Source organism: Curcuma longa, chromosome 11 (assembly GCF_044706935.1).
Source record: "Curcuma longa cultivar G26 ecotype Majalengka, Jawa Barat chromosome 11, ITB_CL_G26_1.1, whole genome shotgun sequence".
Taxonomy (NCBI): domain Eukaryota; kingdom Viridiplantae; phylum Streptophyta; class Magnoliopsida; order Zingiberales; family Zingiberaceae; genus Curcuma; species Curcuma longa.
Genome location: NC_133871.1, coordinates 28363248 through 28376477, shown reverse-complemented (window position 1 = coordinate 28376477; position 13230 = coordinate 28363248). Strand labels below are relative to the sequence as shown.

At 35.9% G+C, this 13230-nt stretch overlaps 2 protein-coding genes across 3 annotated transcripts; one reads left to right on the top strand and one right to left on the bottom strand.

The window, feature by feature from the left end:
- Positions 1-3433: 3433 nt before the first annotated feature.
- Positions 3434-8241, top strand: LOC141838619 (uncharacterized). The gene is made up of 6 exons (XM_074726146.1): positions 3434-3482; positions 5221-5319; positions 6608-6804; positions 6944-7141; positions 7565-7624; positions 7822-8241. Exons 2-6 carry the CDS (start codon positions 5226-5228, stop codon positions 7984-7986), a joined length of 714 nt encoding a protein of 237 aa, XP_074582247.1. The 5' UTR covers positions 3434-3482; positions 5221-5225; the 3' UTR covers positions 7987-8241.
- A 1606-nt stretch (positions 8242-9847) lies between these two features.
- On the bottom strand, positions 9848-13230 carry LOC141838614 (putative serine/threonine-protein kinase WNK5). Of its 2 annotated transcripts, XM_074726142.1 has the most exons (7): positions 12974-13230; positions 12203-12240; positions 11880-12107; positions 11405-11786; positions 10981-11320; positions 10587-10901; positions 9848-10544 (listed from the first exon to the last, which is right to left on the bottom strand). In XM_074726142.1, exons 1-7 carry the CDS (start codon positions 13076-13078, stop codon positions 10081-10083), a joined length of 1872 nt encoding a protein of 623 aa, XP_074582243.1. In that variant the 5' UTR covers positions 13079-13230; the 3' UTR covers positions 9848-10080. The 2 variants fall into 2 exon arrangements, with proteins under 2 accessions (XP_074582243.1, XP_074582241.1); XM_074726140.1 differs by having other exon boundaries at positions 9848-10901.

Below are 13230 nucleotides of genomic sequence, written 5' to 3'. Positions count from 1 at the left end.
TGATTACTTATGTAACAAGTTCCATTATTTTCTAAACGAATATCATTACACACGTAATTCATCTCATTCATTGTGTTTCAACTTTCAATGACTCTAAGTAGATTATAATTTCACGCAATTGTGATTTGTGAAGATAAACTAATCCTTATCATTTCGATTCGACCACATGTAAAGTTGATATTTTAAAGTCGCGGGAGATTAATAAAGAGAAACAACTTTTAAAATAATTTTTTCATAAAAACTATTAAAAAGTGTTATTACCAATAATACATGTTTATCCATCAAACTATATATTGACACTTCAAAAGTAAATATAAAACTTTGTTGTGATTTATGATATTTTATTTTGAAAAATAGGCTCCATTCATTTGAGGGAATATAAATTAACTTACCAAATTGATATTTAGGATGTGGATATTATAATTGATCGAGTATATAAAAATAAGTATAAATAAATAAATACCTTCAAAGTAATCTTGTTAGGGCCTGACCATTTTTCATGTCCTATATTTAATAGGTTTCTCTTTCAAATGTCAAATGAACATCAATTCAAAGTAATATTGCAGAAAAGAAAGTAATATTTCTTACATAAGAAAATTCTTAATTTCAAGATATAACATAAAAGGCACTTCGAAAATTAAAAAACATATTCAACATTCACTAGCTATAGGTGTTTTACTCGATGTTTTGTATTTCAGTTGCTTTGAAAATGTTGTATTTATCGACCATCTGTTTAGTATATGTAAATATGTAATAATATTTTTTAGTGATAATAACATATATGTATATACATATATATTAGTGAAGTATTAATTGTCAAATATCGAAAGAGATCATCATGAACATACTGATTGAGCAAATCTTCTCGATCAGTATTAGCAGATGCATGAATGAAAGGTCGAAAATATGAAATCAGCATGGCATAATGCTGAGTCAATAATCAATAAAAATTTATATATTTGATTAAAAATTGCTTTCCTTGATGGCGTCATTAATGAATAGATTGAGGTGACGGGACAATTAATAATCAAAGCCATTCTCACTTGCACCACACAAAAAATAAGGCCCCTTAAATGCGTGCCACGCACATCCTTAGTATTATTATTTCATTTTTCATAAAATTTAAAAATATAAATAATTGTAGTGGTGATAATTTAACAATCATTAAAATACTTTTAAATGGTATTATTATATACGTTCCGTGTAGGGTTGTTCCACAATTATAATTGCAATCTTTATTAATTATTACCAAATTAACAAAATTAAATTGATACAATTTACTTTTACCAATTTATGGTAAAAGCTCTTTTAATTCTAATATATTTAGTACATCACAAGTTAATAAACTCTTCCAAAATCTCAACAAGGAGACTAACCTTTCGAACACTCTAAATCTTCTAACTTAGCCCATGTAGTTATGTAGTTATTAGTCGCTAACAAATGCTATCCACGTTCATTGTTTATAGAGATAATGACAAATAACAATCGAACAAATAATATTACTAGAGACGATTAGTAGGAGGATGTTACTATGATATCCTTAGGTGTCTCTAAATCTATACCTATAAATACTAAGATATAGGTATTTCAACACATGATGTTTAGATTTTGCTAAGGATTTCTATATTATTAGTGAGATTATGAATGTAATTAATAGTAAAGAATGTTTAATTATTCGAACAGTATAGTGGAATAAATGACGTCAGCATGCCCCAATGCTGACATCTAACTCATTTAACGCCGCCTTTGATGACATTTTGAACCCGTCGATAACGTCCGGTTCGAATAAAAAACGAAATTTATTAGTCTTGCGTGTTTTTTCTTCCTTCTTTTGGCATATACAATATATAGTAATACGATTATTCCGGTTCAAATGTACGAACCGGATTCGTCGCACGAATCAAAAAGCACAAGAGTCGCACGGCGTGTCGCTGAGCATAACGTATTACAAGAACTTCGTGCACAGAACTTGCTTGTTGCTTTGTCCAAGAGAATTAATTAAGCCCCAAATTTTGCGAATTAATGACATCGACGTCAGAAGAAAAGCTAAAAGCAGAGGAGAGGAGGGATTCTGAAGAATATATATATAGAAAAAAGAGACGTCGCCCGAAAGGTGCTCGACGGAATTCCCCTGATTGTAATTAGTTAAATATTGTTTATTGATTGCGGCTTTAAATTTGAGTGATATCATGCTGATGTTTGTTTCTAAATGGCCGTTTAATCATGAATGCTAGGCGTTTAGAACTTTAATGGCGATCCACAGGCATACACCAGTATTGCCATGCACATGGAGATAGATGTACTAGATGAACACCGAGTTCCATCAACGCATTCATGGCAACCTCGCGGTAGGAACGCCGTTAATATCTTGACATACAGAATAACGGAAACTCATTTTCTCAAATTAACTTGTTCGGTTAGCAGAGAGAAGATTTCCTCTTCTTTTAAATTTGCTTTTTCCAACAAAGTTTCATGATTGAAGAATAATACAATCTGGCCTGGTATATGTGTTCTTGATCCCAAAAGGTTCATGACGGTTTTTGTAGTTATCATCAGTTCAGGCAAAGAAAGAAAGAAAGATATACCTTTATAAACCTGCCTGCCTAATCATATATATATTTTGTATCATTGTTCATGAAATATAATGCAATATCCATGAAATTAACAAAGCAGCCAAAGCCAATAAACCGCATTATGAAGCTTCAATTAAAGCCAAAATGAGCTTAATTTTGCAGCTGTGGATATTTTCTAAACACTAACACAACATTATAATTTACTTCTATATCTTCTTCTATGTTTTTAATTACATTTTAAAACTTTTATATCACACTCATTAGTAATCTTAGTCATTATGTTGATATTATTTTTTAAGGATAATAAAGATTAATTAATAATTAAATATATTTATTGCGTTGATAATCCATTAATAACTTTAGTATTATTCTAATTTATTGTATTTTGTAGATATATTTCAAGATTTTTTTTCATTAATGCTATTTTTCATTAAAAAAAAAACTAAATATATTTTTATTTTATTAAAATATAAATATATAAGTGAAAATTTATTTTCCAAATATTACTTTTTAAAGAGCATACTAAACACATTTTAATTCTTTTAAAAAACAAAAAAAAATCTCAAATTTTTAAAATTTTATTAAAAAGAATTATAATGTTTTTATAGATTCCCAAACAGTTTACGCTTTTATCATCAGGATTTACCTATATACAATGATTGTTTACTTAAATTTTACCTAATGAGGACCCACACATTCTAACTAATAATAAAGCAGGTATAGAATTTAGGGAAATTAGGCCGGGGAGTTTTGCGGATTAGCGACAGGGATAAAGACACCGGACAAAGAAACGTTTTGGGCTTGGCAATCATGCAATAAATTACTTGTCGATATCGTTTTGTCTCCTCGCAATCATCTTCCCCCCGCCCCCTCATCGGAGAGGAAGGATTGCAGCGGAGGAGCTCTGAGGTTGTATGCAAATCTTCTCCCTTCCAATTTCCTCTTAGGGATTTCTCTTCGATCGGGTCCCTTTTTTTATCTGTGTTGCGATGATTGGCGCTTAAGTTCTAATTCACTTTTTGATTTGCAGTATTTTGTTTTTTTTTTTATAAATTTGCGGGAATGATGATTTGGATATGCAGGGAGTCAGTTTGGTATCGTACATTTGGAATTTTTTAGCTAGTGAAATTGGTTGAAATGACCTAGGAACAAACTTAGGTTTAGGTTTCGACAATTGCTATACGTTCGAATTTTTATATTGTCAAATTAGCTTAATCGATCTAAAAGAACTGTCGGTTTTTTTTTATTGTTGTTTATTTCTAATTAATTATTACATAACTTATAGCCACCAATCGATGGGTATAAATTGTTTTTTTTTTTTGATAAAACTGTCAGTTTAGGTCATCCAAATGAAAACCAATTTATGCCCACAATAAGAAAGTATGATTTTGAGGTACCTTGTTACCTAATTTTGAGTATCCAGTCTGAGTTTGATTTTGTTTAGTGTCGTTGAAAATTTGGGGTATAGAGAACCCAACAAGATTTTAGTTAATGTAATTAAAAATTCATTTAAATGATCTGAATATTAATAGCTATATATGGTTGCATGGAGGGTATATTACATGTAGCTGACACCAAATAGTTGAGATAAATATAGCTTGATAATGATGATGTTGTCGAGATAAATATAGCTTGATAATGATAATGTTGTCGTTAAAGACTGGATTATGGTTTGTTTTCTATTTTCATGTTGTATATAATATCAACAACTTTGCTTGCTCATGCTTCTAGGTCAATGTGAACGATATTCCTTCTTGTCTCCCTTGCTTTTGGTTGGCTATGGCTTAGTGCCCTTTTGGCATTTTTCATTTCATGTACTTTCACAATTGAAAAAAAAAAATTTAAATATTCTCTTTTCCTTATTTTTATTTTAGTCATTAACATCATCTATGTGGAGCAGTGTTAATGAGAAGGGAGGAACAAGGAACAATTAAGGGAGGATGATAGAAAGAGGTTATGATAATTGATAACTATACATAGACGTACTAAGATAAGAAAATCTTTACGAATGAGAATAGGCCGAGCTATGAGAAGGAGATAGAAAGACAATAGTATATCATTGTCATTATAAAGAAATATTAGGGCATGAAGGGAAGGTAACAATATTCTTGGTTCATCATTTTGAACTCTTGCCATTGTTTACTTGGATTGCAAACAGATGATAGCTTCACTTTGTAAGGTAGACTCTGTTTTGTGAACCAACTATCTAAGTGATGATGCCAAGAGTTTCTTGAATTTCAAATGAAGCATAAGCTTGACGTCATATCACAATTCTGTATGTGTTTTCCCTTGTGGGTGATATTATGAATAGACATGTTGCTAGAGTCAATTACTGGTACTAAGCAGCAAGTCCATCAGTTTCTTGCTATTACTGGATTACCCTTGTTAACATAAATAAAAATAAATTAAATTTGGGATATGTAGTGTTGTCGTTAAGTCACAATTAAACAATTTTATTGTGTGGTAAATGTTCACCCTCATCAATGCTTGTATTTGACATCTCGTTTTGCTATTTCAAGGCTGATTACAAATCAATAGTCCAATTAGACTCGTGATGAAGTTGTACAGAGAAGATTCTTCCTTTGTGAGAACATTTCTTTTTATAACTGTTGAGTCTGTTCTAACCTGTGACTACTTTACTTGCAAGGGTCAATGGCTTCAAGAGAGTGGTTCTTCCTTGTTCTTATTTTTGTTATTGGCTGGGAAAATGCTGCTGCTAGAAGTTTTGCCGAAATTGATGTTTTGAGTATGTAACAATAATTCTTGTTCCTCCTTTCTTCCATATGGCTATTGTTCTTCAATTACATTTTGGTTTGCATAAATTTTTTAATAAGACAAATGAATTAGTATAGCTGTTGTTACAAATTCGTTATCTTGATGCAGAATGATAACAAATTTCTAAATAATAGGAGCAGAAGAGTGTTGAAAGGTTTTTCAAAATTGTGCCAGGATAAAATATTTTGCCAAAATGTTCTGCTGAAGATTAAGTCATGATGGGGCATTATGCAAACCCTTTGATTTCATGTAGAGTAAATAGACCAGATGAGCTTTTTTTTGTGAGAAAGTAGTGGAATTATTAAAAGGGAAAATAATGTTGTATTGCACAAGTTTCTTTTAACCTGGAAAAGGCTTGTTCATGGTTTAAGTTTCTGAAAAGAAGTCCCAGTAGTTACATGATTGGATTGACATGCTAACATTAGGATAATCTATTTAGTACCAAGCAAATTTTCAATTACTACAAGGACAGAGTGTTACTCCTTTGTTTTTATCTTTCTACTATTGTTTTGGTTCGACTTAATGCCATATCATGTAGTCAGGATGAACTTCAATTTTGTCTTATTTTTAGATCACTTTGTTTAGTCAATTGGTGTTGTGTTAGAATAATCATAAAATTTGATTGTGGAGATAAATTTGGAAGATGACGACTCAAAACTAAATAAAAATTTAAATTAAACAGATGAACTGTTGTATACGGATGAAGATATAGTAGGGGACCGAGCTCGATGGCATAGGAAGATTCATATAATCAACTTCACTTAGTGAGATAGAAGTTCGATTGTTGTTTTTGTAGATGAACTGTAGCTGTAGTGATAGCAGCACCCTTTTTTTCTTGCATAACAAGTTGTGCTTCTTGTCACTGTCTTTTTTGCAATATCAATTCCTCAAAAGTGAGAATTAATGTCACTGGTTATGTATAGATTTCAAGAACTCCATTTAATGTATCAGAGTGGTAAGTGCTACTGCGAATTGAGTTTGATCTATTACATCGTCATTAATAAGAAATGGGAAAAGACTGATAACAGAGTCTAAATGTATCTTTTGAAGTTACAGCATTTTCATTCATTATCTTGCACGTTAGTCTGTTAATTTATTTTGCTTCTTTTTTGTTTCGAGTTGTGAACAATACACACCTTAACCGTGACATTGAATTTCTAAAGAAATTTTTTTGCTGTTTTTATTTACCTACTGCCGTATGCTAAAATTTTATAAGTCAAATTAGTTATACCTTGTAACACCTATCTTTATCGTTCCAGTAACAGAAATTGACCTTGAGTTACCTGAAAACCCAATCAGAGCATTTAAAGAAGTCAAGAGAAACGAACAATTGTGCACAGTGTGCGAGAACTTTACTGCACAGGCCGTTCAGTATCTCAGCGAAAATAAAACTCAAACTCAGATAATTGAGACCCTTCATCAAGCGTGTTCTGAGTGGAAGCCTTTTGAGGAGCAGGTAATTCTTTACATCAATAGAACCACGTTATTTTATTTTTATTTTATATTTTTGCTCAGAAGTTTCTCAATGGTTGCACATATAAGGGTTCTGTTTAAATTTTCATGTCTCATCCTGTTCTCACGAACTTTTCTTGCAGTGTCTTCTGCTAGTGGACTACTATTCAGCACTTTTCTTTGCCGAGATCTCTAAGATACATCCAGAGGACTTTTGCTCGAAGTTCAATCTTTGTGAGCAGATGCTTTCTGTTAGTCTACTAAAAAGTGAAAATTCTTGCTCCGTTTGTCATGATGTCATTGCCAAAGTACTAGTTAAGCTGAAAGATCCTGACTCACAGGTAAGCATTATTTTCTTTCCCTTTTTTTGCTTTTCCATCTTCATGTCTTTATTTCAATATTTCTCATGTGTTATATTAGAACTACGTTTGTTTGTTTTCATCATTTATACTACTGTTATGCAGCATCAATTTTATTAATACTATTTTTTTATCAACAGTTGGATTTCGCCCATCATTATATTTCCTACTTCAACATGTTATACCTGTAATCATTATCTTTGGTGTCCTTGTAGTTAACCCTTTGTTTGTTTTCTATTTTTGTGTCATGTCTCCAATTGCAAGTTATCCCTGCTTTTTCCAATGCAAGTAAATGTTTCTTGGTTTGTCATCGTTTGCTGAACTCTGACTATGCTAGACTAAACAAAATATTGGTGACTGTTATTTGCAAATGCTGACCTAATATTCCCCTAATGAAATTGACAGTTTGAGGTAATCAAGATGCTTCTGAAGGAATGCAACCAGGTGGAACAATACGCCCAACAGGTAAACTTTTCGAGTATTTTTTATAAGAGTTGAAAATTACTCGTAACAGAAATCAACAATGTTTCTTTACTGAATAACCATTCAGGTTTCAGATAAATTTCGTGCTTAAAAGGCACTTGCATCTGTTGCTGAACATCTTATGGATCAAAATTTCCGCTTGTTTCATGTCTGATGTTTCCTTTCTTCTCTCTGAACAGTGTAAGAGGCTGGTGCTCCAGTATGGCCCTTTGATCCTTGTCAATGGCGAAAAGTTTCTAGAGGACACAGATGTTTGCGTTGCCATTCATGCATGCAAGGCTGACAAAGCTGAACTCGTCAATGATGCTGTATCAGAAGAGCAATCTCTAGTTGTCTCTATGTAGCATGACCAATGCAGCAAAAATAATTGAAAGTTGTACTACTTGTATCATACAACTTATGTAAAGTTTGGAGGCTTGCCCATCTACATTGCTATGTTTGTTGTTTGATCAACTTTCATTTCGAACAATTTGTATTATGGACTGCAAGATCCTATACTCATGTGCCAGGACGATGTTATGTAAACTAATCGATCAAAAAGGCTGTATGAATCATTTGGCTTCTGATTAATAAGTTTCTCTGGAGATTTATTCTTTTTATTTAATAAGAGATTAAGATTTTATTATATAGAGATTTATTCTTTTCATTTAGTATCTTGCATTATTATAAATGCAATATATAGAATAAGAAATTATTTAATTTAATTGATAAATATAGAATAAAAATTATAATTTTAATTGTACCATTTAGTCGTATGCGTATGGACGAATAATGTATAGAGAAGATGAAATTTTATTTTTAAATTAGTAAGGATGAAATAAAAAGTATATGAATTATACGATGACAAAATAATGTTTAAGCAACAGTCAAATTTAACTAGTAGCGTATATCCTAGGTGTGTTTGTTCTTCGAAGACTTTGACTCTTTCTTCCTTTGACTTACATGTATTCGTAAGTCTTAGCAATACACACGGGTCAAAGGGCTTGGCCCTTTATATGCCCAAAGGTTTTGCGTAATTAATTCACAGGAAAAAGATTTTCAGAATTGAATAACGTTCTTCTCGAGGATTTATTTTATTCTTTTGGATGGAAAGTATAAGATATTGTGCCAATTACATAATCTTTTTGTTTTCTATTTTATAGAAAGAAAAACATAAATCTTCTTAAAATTCAAGCTGAATGCCATTTGAAAGGTCGTAAAGTGTTAACTAATGCACATTGACGAACTGCCTTAGACTTTAGGAGGAAAAAAAAGGGATAAATTTCTAGGAACTCTCCATTTGTTCACGTTGCAGCACGGCGTTGACCCCGTTCAAAGGTATTCAATCACCACCGAACTCCTCACCTCAGTTTTGGACGTCACTGCATGAACCTGTGCATTTAAAAATGGCTACATTCTTTGAAGCTTCTCCACAAAAGTCCCTGGTGTTAAATTTCGTGTTCTACAAGATTGCTGAAGAGTCAAAGTCAAAAAGCCGCCATGGAAGCATAAGATGGTGAAAAGTCAACCTTGCTCTGCTTCAGTTCCTTCCCCAGCTGCTTTTAAATTCCTCCTCTTCTCCTCTGTTTTCCCTCGCTCTCTTTCGTATCAGAATTCAGAATCCTTCTTTCTCTGTTCCTGATCAACTAATCATGGCGCAAAATTCACTCTTTGGGCTCGTTCTCCTCCTCGTCCTTTTCCCTGCACAGTTGACTGCCTCTCGGCCTCTGAACGGAGTGTTCCTGTCCGGCGAGCCGAAATTAAACATAGCTTTGCCGAGAGAGGGAGAATCGGCAGTCCCGCCACCGCCGTTGAGAAGCAGCGTTCGACAGATTCTGGCGGACAACTACAAGCCGCTGCTCCTCAACATTCTTCCGAGGGGGACAACGCCGCCCTCTGGGCCGGACCCGGGAATCGACGGCGACAAGGACTAGCAGAGGATGGAGGAGAAGAAGAATAATGCATACAGAATTTATTTGTTTATTTTTTCCTCTCTTAAAGGAAATTTTGTAGCTTCTTTGGATCTTGTACTATTCTGAAACAATATGTAAACGTCTTGCATCTTGATTAATATCAAGGTAATTTTATGTTGCTTAATTTCACGCAGCGGAGGGGATTCTGAATCACCTACGATTTCATTGAATTTTATCATATATGATAATTATATTGTTTGATGAATATTACATGAATGAATGTGGTGGGAATCTACAGCGACGAAATTGGGGATGAGAAAGGAAAAAGTCAAACGTTGACTAAGACTTTTCATCACACATAATCCAAGGGAGTAGTTGACCGACCCTCCTAAGGAATACAAACACCCAAATTTAGATGCTTTCAAGAGTACATTACAAGCACTCAAAACACTTCCGAAGAACTCAAAAGTTGTTCTCCCTTTTCTGATCAGCAAAGTTGCAGATTGACATCAAGAACTATATATATACTGCTCGCTCTCAAGAAAATCAACTTCTTGCCCACGTAAACCCTTGCTTTTGCTTCCTGTACTCTCCTCCTCCCCTAGAGCTAGAGGATGAAGTTGCCTTGCGAGAGCCACTCAATGGGTTCTGAAACCCAATCTGCTCTACCGCGCCGACGGTCTTAAACAGCCTCTTCTTCAAATGCTCCACGAGATTCCGATGAAGTAGCTGACTTCGCATGTCGACCATCGAGCGGTTCCGCGTCAAGCTCCGGCTATCTGCACTTCCCTTTGGAGCACAAGCGGTCCTTGACCTTGAGGAGGACTCTGGTCGTACTACGCTGCACTTCTTCTCGAGCTCCCTCGTCAATGCGGCATCTTCTTTCGCCTCGGGATTGCTCTGGTGGAAGCTCATTTCGCTTTCTTGCTCATTGCTCGAGGTGTAATTCATGCAAGAATACTTGCATGAGTGAGTGGAGCTCATGTCATCATCATCGGAAAACAAACCACCTGCATAAGGATTCAGATGGAATCTATAATTATTGTTTGCACCTTGAAACCACCCTTCTCTTTGGCCCGTTCCAAACACGGAGCCTTGGGAGGAAGTCGGCGATGCGATATTGTAAAATGGGTGATTGCAGCCATCCTCAGCATCATCTACATAGTTGTAGGCATGGTGAACGTCATTGCCTCCACTAGTACTTTCCTTCCAATCAGGCAGCAGAATCGATATCTCCTGAGCTATCATCTCTGCAATCTCCGAAGGCTCTCGATCCGTAATCTCCAGCTCCTTCACCATTTCATTCGCCACATTCATCGGTGTATCGCTCACGACATCGAAGGGGAAGTAGATGTTCCTCACATGGCCTAGTGAGAGTGATCATGAGCACATCAGTATATTGCAAAAGAAGTTTCATATCTAGCAGTGCAAGCTCCCAAGATTTACCTTCTTTGTCAGCAATTTGAACTTTGAGAAAGATGGTATCGCCCTCGGGGTTCATCTTCCCGGTGATACTCATATCAGTTCTCTTGATCGTGCAATCAACAATGTCGTCAACCTCAGACAAGTCCAAGTTCTTGTGATCATGCAAAATGCAGTCCTCAGTCACGTGAGCAGGAATGTTCTTCAGTGTCAGGGGCGGACCATGATGATCATCCATTGCAAGAAAAGGATCAAGAAGTAGCTCCTTCGCCGATGATCTGTTCACGACGTTTTCTAAACACCTACTGATGAATCGCTTCGCCTCTGGATCTTGTATGCGATAGAATGCTTCAGGCAACTTTCCCTACCAAAAGACAGGCAACATTCAAACTTATAGTTTCAGTCTTAGAAATTCAGCTCAAAATCCACAGGTAATTAATTCTCTCACCGAAGTAACTTTCTTGTAGATCTGAGCAGGATTGCAGCACTCGCTATAAGGGTATTCAGCTGTAAGCATCTCAAGCATGCACATGCCGAAGGAATAGATGTCGACAAGCTCGTTGTACTCTTCCTCATAAAGCTCCGGCGCCATGAACTCGGGAGTACCTATGACGCTGTGCGCGGACTGGTGGCGCCGGAGGACTGCAGCGAGTCCGAGATCACCGATCTTGACTTGCCCGAGATGGCCGTTGACGAAGATATTGTCGCACTTGATGTCCCTGTGGATCACCGGGGGATCGTGGCCGTGTAAGTAGACGAGACCATGAAGGATTTGGCGCGCCCAGTTCTTGATGGCTCTGATGTCGACTCGGGGATACGTCTGCCGGTACCTGAACGCCGTCGAGCTCGTTTGATTAAATTTAAAACAGCACGAAATTTGATGATTACAAGTTATTGCATGAAAAAGTTGAGAATCGACGTACTCTCGGAGGGTACCGGAGGTGAACATCTCGGTGATGAAGTTGAGAGTCCGGTGCTGGATGTCGATCCACGAGGCGTGGAATCGGATGATGGATTCATGGCGGAGGGAGCTGAGCAGGTGCACCTCCGAGTACATCCGCTGAAGCGCCTCCGGCGACTGCAGCAAGTTGCAGAGCTTGGCCTGGTTCCAGGCCACCTCCATGCCATTTAACTCATCAAATGCCTTGTATCTGAACTTCTCCGTTAAGATATCTCTTCTCAAAACAAAATTCTATTCATTTTCTTGCTAAAAAGATTGAAATTGTTTTGTTTTTATGGAGGATACACAGTCTTTGTGGCTCCTTTCCCGAGCACTTCATCAAACTGTTATTAGATCACACAGAAACAGAGATCATGAGAAGTCTGCATAGTTCTCAGTTCTTTCATGATAAAAAAAAATGATTGAAACGAGTTTATTTAGAGATTAACTCTGCACATTGAATTATATTCTTTACAATTAAGAACGACAAAATAAGATATGACAATCAAGTCGATTCCAAGAATTAATTAATAGTTTATATATACTGCAAACAAATCTCTCCACTGCAACAGACTCATCGTCTCATATCTGTCAAAAAAAATGACGTTGATTCTTTAGAAAATTGGAGAGATAGTTAGCAACTCGCACTTCTCATTTAGTATTAGATGCTCCACGTCGTTTTCTCCATGGAAAACGCCATGTAACTTTCCGTGGAGAAAAATATGCTTTCTTTACTGTAAAGGAATCACGACCAATATCTAATTCCATGGAAATAAAGGCGATAAAGAAAATAATTTCAGCTACAATAATTGAGTTTGAGTCTACGTCAATTCAAGGGATTCATCATTGTAACAGGGTGCCTCAAAGTTACTAAGGACATGTTTTTGCCCAATTTACGAAGAGCTCTGCTTCTTTAATTCCCTGAATAATCAAGAACCAACAACGACAGACGAATTGTTTCATATATAATAATAAAAAGAGAGATTGAACTTTATATTATTAATTAAACAGAGAAGTACAGAAGCAGAGGAAACAGAAGAGATTTATCATTTTAGAAATCAGCATGAGAAAGCTTACGCGTCCATAGCGGCCGGAGGGATCGACCTCCACGTAACCATTACCGGCGGTGAGGCTCCTCTCGGCGCTGCTGCGCTCCCTCTCCCAGCGGCGTGCCTCCAACATGGCGACGCCGGAACCTGATCAAGATATGTGTGTATATATATGTCAATCAGCTGTGCCGCCACCGGGAGAAGGACGAGGACGTCGGATCAAATCCTGACGACGGCCTCTCAGGCGGTGGAGAGTCGTTGAATTCCGGCAGCAAGCGACTCTCA

What these genes read in the sequence shown, in the direction of transcription:
- LOC141838614 (XM_074726140.1), bottom strand. Translation starts at nt 13,078, where the DNA reads ATGTTGGAGGCACGCCGCTGGGAGAGGGAGCGCAGCAGCGCCGAGAGG. An exon ending in AAAGGAGCCACAAAGACTGT is followed by an intron (nt 12,108 to 12,202) that starts GTATCCTCCATA and finishes GGAGAAGTTCAG; the next exon opens with ATACAAGGCATTTGATGAGT. An exon ending in TCTACAAGAAAGTTACTTCG is followed by an intron (nt 11,321 to 11,404) that starts GTGAGAGAATTA and finishes GTCTTTTGGTAG; the next exon opens with GGAAAGTTGCCTGAAGCATT.
- LOC141838619 (XM_074726146.1), top strand. Translation starts at nt 5,226, where the DNA reads ATGGCTTCAAGAGAGTGGTTCTTCCTTGTTCTTATTTTTGTTATTGGC. An exon ending in TGCCGAAATTGATGTTTTGA is followed by an intron (nt 5,320 to 6,607) that starts GTATGTAACAAT and finishes TTATCGTTCCAG; the next exon opens with TAACAGAAATTGACCTTGAG. An exon ending in GGAAGCCTTTTGAGGAGCAG is followed by an intron (nt 6,805 to 6,943) that starts GTAATTCTTTAC and finishes CTTTTCTTGCAG; the next exon opens with TGTCTTCTGCTAGTGGACTA.